The following is a 4,209-nucleotide window of genomic DNA, read 5'->3' as shown; positions in this document are numbered from 1 at the left end:
GTTTTAGGGGGGCAAAAAGAATAATAATAATAATATATATGTGAGAGAACAAAGGTTGTGCTCTCGCCGAAGGCTTGAGCACACCCAATTAGCTGACAAAAAATACATAAACATTATTCAAGGTTCACTTTGGAGAAATTACATGAGCTACATGAATTAATGATTAGTTTTTATGAAACGAACATTTCCTTACAAATATTTGTTTTAAAATTGCAAAGATTTGTACTTGTCCGAGATTATCTAATTAGAGATTGAGATTAAGGACATTAATTCTACTATGCGCGTTCTACTGCTTTTTTCCAGCGGAAGCAGACGTCACATCCGTTTCTTCCGGCGACTTTACTCAAGCATGGCTGACGTTGGAGTTGTGGAGACACTTCTCCTGAGGGTTGAAAAGGTGGACGGTGGGGTTGATAGTCAGGATGTTGCGATCAGTCTTGGAGTGGACCATCAAATGATTGTTGGGGCTGTGAAAAGCTTGCAAGCCCTCGGTGATGTGAGTCTGCCATCCTGTGCCTACATGTCTGTATCGGCACACAAGTGTTCACCTTTCAGTGAGATATGGCTAAGAGGAAACTGATGCAATAGGATGTAGTTAGCTGAAGCTAAGTAGTAAGTCTAGTCTAGCTGTCAACTAGTTAACAGGTATAGACCCTCACTGGAACATTTGTAGTTTTTACACAATGACAGGATGTCAACCAGGCTGTTGTTGAATAGCGGAGACGGTAAATACAATAGCGAAATAGCTGGCAACTGTAGCTCTTAAGGGTACGAGGTTGTAAGTGGGTGGGTAGTTGGCTAAAGAAGGGTTACGCACACACCAGTGATTCTCTTACATCCACACCTGATTTTGTTTGTAGTTAGTCAATCATTAGGCTACCATCAGATAATTTATAATACCAATTTAAAGACGAATAGTCTACATCTCGTAATAAATACGTCTTATAAACGTTATCGTCGTTGACCTAGCCAGCTAGCCTAACTGTTTGATTTATTAAAGTTGATATAATTGATCACACACAGCATGCTATCAATAAAAGAGAGCACCCATGTTTGGCACACTTAGTACCTATGATGGTACTAAGCGGGGGCACGTCTGATCCGGTATAAATGCCGCTGAACCCCCTTGAAATACCAAGTCCATCACTGTACCTCCATCACATTTCTTCCGTGTCTTCCTAGGTGATCTCAGCCGAGCAGCGCTCCTCCAAGCACTGGGAGCTGACGGGGGAGGGCTGTGAGATAGCTGGGCAGGGCAGCCACGAGGCCCGGGTCTTTGGCTGCATCCCTGAGGAGGGCCTGCCTCAGAACCAGCTCATGGTGAGTGGACACGGGGTCAACAGAGAGGGTGGTTGAGGAAAGATGCTTGTGGTGGGGATTGGGGAATGGCATTACGGAGTGGGCTGTGTGCTTGGGACTCTGACCTTCTGTAAATTCTGTATTTTTTTTCTTGCTGACCGGTGTTGCTCGTACTGTGTGTCACCAGAAACTGGCGTTTGGGAAGGTGGGCTTCAGCAAGGCCATGTCCAACAAATGGATCCGTCTGGACAAAGGTCACGAGGGCGGTCCCAGGGTCTTCAAAACTGTATGTTTACCACCTTCAACTGATGTCATGGTAGAGATTAAGACGACATCTTGTAAATGTTCAACTCATATTTGTGTGTGTGTGTGTATGTGTGTGTGTGTGTGTGTGTGTGTGTGTGTGTGTGTGTGTGTGTGTGTGTGTGTGTGTGTGTGTGTGTGTGTGTGTGTGTGTGTGTGTGTGTGTGTGTGTGTGTGTGTGTGTGTGTGTGTGTGTGTGTGTGTGTGTGTGTGTGTGTGTGTGTGTGTGTGTGTGTGTAGGTGGAGAGCATGGAGGACTCGGTGAGGGACAAGCTGCTGCTAGTACAGAAGGGCCAGGCCTCCCAGCTGGAGGAGAAGGAGAAGAACGAGCTGAAGAAACGCAAACTGCTCTCTGAAGTGTAAGAAGCACTATGACCACTACAAAGGCTGTCTGATCAGTGTTTATAATATAGAAGTATAGTTCATAACGTTTTATAAGATTAGATTAGGTGAGCATTCTATGTCCTGTTAAAGCGAATAATTGATAGTACTAGTTATTTGACACACACCAGCAAAATACCCTGATAAAGAACAATTAATTAAATGTGAGACAAGAGGACAGATTTGTGTTAACATGACCTGAACCCTACCACTAGATGGCGGCAGATGCAGTCATTCTAAATTTGTCTCACTCAGAACTAAGTCTGCTGTAGACCTTTTGTACGTACATGGATACAACCATAGATATATATAAACACTAGATGTCTTACGGCGGAGTCTAGAACGTCCGCACGTGGCGGCCATCTTGCGACAGTCAACTCGCTCACCCATAACATTGTTATTCATAAGTATGCAGTGGCATACCGATGTGGCATACCGCCTCATGTAGCTCAAGTCTAGCTTTTTTAAATATCAACAATTACTGTGGTGGAAGAATTGAACTTCTGTGTTCCATTACAGCCTGCATCCAGTCACTGGTTTAGAGACTTGTACTGTAATAATCATGTCTCGCACGCACGCGCACACACACACGCACGCACACACACACACACACACACCCACATCAGTCCTGATCCCCTTAGCTCAATAGTAAACCTAACTACCCTTAATGTTCCACTAGCTAAGACCCGCTCTCAGTTAGAATAGAGGACTCATGAGCCTTTAGCTGATCAATTTACAAATATATGGTCCATACAATGTGAATGAGAAATTTACAAAATGCTATCGAAATGTATGGGTCTTTAGTTACATTTATTCATTTAGCAGATGCTTTTATCCAAAGCGACTTCCAAGAGAGAGCTTTACAAAAGTGCATAGGTCAGTGATCGTAAACAACGAGATAGCCTCAAAACAATGGGGGTAGCCAAAACATGAAGCATACATTGTGAAAAGCAAATAAGTGCCAATGGGAAGAAACATAAGAACATGTACTTAAACAATTACAATTACACAACATGAACCTGAGAGTGTACCTTTTTAGTTATGACAACGAATGGGTATAAACAAATTGCTGGCTTTGTCTAAATGTCTGTGTTGAACTGCATTAGTGACCCTGTTTCCCATGTGTTGTTTCAGGACAGTGAAGTCGTACTGGATCACCAAGGGAAGCTCCTTCAGCACCACCATCACCAAGCAGGAGACGGAGCTCACACCTGACATGATCGCCAGGTGAGACCTGCTGCCCTGCCTCCGCTCTACCCCTCTACCTTCTCCTCTCTACCTGCCTCCTCTCTACCCCTCTACCTGCCTCCTCTCTGCCTTCTCCTCTCTACCCCTCTACCTGCCTCCTCTGCCTTCTCCTCTCTACCTGCCTCCTCTCTACCCCTCTACCTTCTCCTCTCTACCTGCCTCCTCTCTACCCCTCTACCTGCCTCCTCTCTGCCTTCTCCTCTCTACCCCTCTACCTACCTCCTACCTACCCCTCTACCTTCTCCTCTCTACCCCTCTACCTGCCTCCTCTCTACCTTCTCCTCTCTACCTCTCTACCTTCTCCTCTCTACCTCTCTACCTTCTCCTCTCTACCCCTCTACCTGCCTCCTCTCTACCCCTCTACCTTCCCCTCTCTACCCCTCCCTCTCTACCCCTCTACCTGCCTCCACTACCTCTCTACCCCTCTACCTTCTCCTCAGTACCCCTCTCTCCCTCTCCCCCCTTCCCTCTCCCCCCTCCTCTTCGACCCCTCTGTCCCTCTCCCCCCTCCCAGTCTATTACATGGTCTCAAATGTTTTATCTGGGGGTGAAAAGTTCACAAGGGGTCATTTGAGAAGGTAATGCTTTGGGTTGTGATCTGATGGCAATCCAGGAGCCACCCGTCGTAGATTCCAAACAGTCTCTTCCTTCAATGTTGGAACCATGACCTGGAACCCTCTCGTTTCCAGCCTTTAACCACCCCATCTCTCTCTCTGTCTCCCTCTCTCTCTCTGTGTCTCTCTCTGTCTCTCTCTGTCTCTCTCTGTCTCTCTCTGTCTCTCTCTGTCTCTGTCTCTCTCTCTCTCTCTCTCTCTCTCTCTCTCTCTCTCTCTCTCTCTCTCTCTCTCTCTCTCTCTCTCTCTCTCTCTCTCTCTCTCTCTCTCTCTCTCTCTCTCTCTCTCTCTCTCTCTCTCTCTCTCTCTCTCTCTCTCTCTCTCTCTCTCTCTCGTTGTTCGCCAGTGGGAACTGGAAGGAGAA

The 4,209-nt window shown here is 46.3% G+C and overlaps 1 protein-coding gene across 1 annotated transcript in view; it reads left to right on the top strand.

Moving 5' to 3' along the window:
• The first annotated feature begins 338 nt into the window (after nucleotides 1–338).
• farsa (phenylalanyl-tRNA synthetase subunit alpha) overlaps nucleotides 339–4,209 on the top strand; it is an 8,223-nt gene continuing 4,352 nt past the window's right edge. The window contains exons 1-6 of the mRNA XM_067232810.1: nucleotides 339–496; nucleotides 1,183–1,320; nucleotides 1,487–1,585; nucleotides 1,843–1,961; nucleotides 3,118–3,210; nucleotides 4,192–4,209. The exon at nucleotides 4,192–4,209 is cut by the window's right edge and continues 111 nt beyond it. Coding sequence (XP_067088911.1) covers nucleotides 350–496; nucleotides 1,183–1,320; nucleotides 1,487–1,585; nucleotides 1,843–1,961; nucleotides 3,118–3,210; nucleotides 4,192–4,209 — 614 coding nt within the window. The 5' untranslated portion in view covers nucleotides 339–349. The remainder of the gene's footprint in view (nucleotides 497–1,182; nucleotides 1,321–1,486; nucleotides 1,586–1,842; nucleotides 1,962–3,117; nucleotides 3,211–4,191) is intronic.

The sequence above is a fragment of the Osmerus mordax genome, chromosome 3 (genome assembly GCF_038355195.1).
Source record: "Osmerus mordax isolate fOsmMor3 chromosome 3, fOsmMor3.pri, whole genome shotgun sequence".
Classification (NCBI taxonomy): domain Eukaryota; kingdom Metazoa; phylum Chordata; class Actinopteri; order Osmeriformes; family Osmeridae; genus Osmerus; species Osmerus mordax.
Note: the sequence above shows the minus strand (reverse complement) of the source record. Positions and strands in the feature narration are given on the sequence as shown.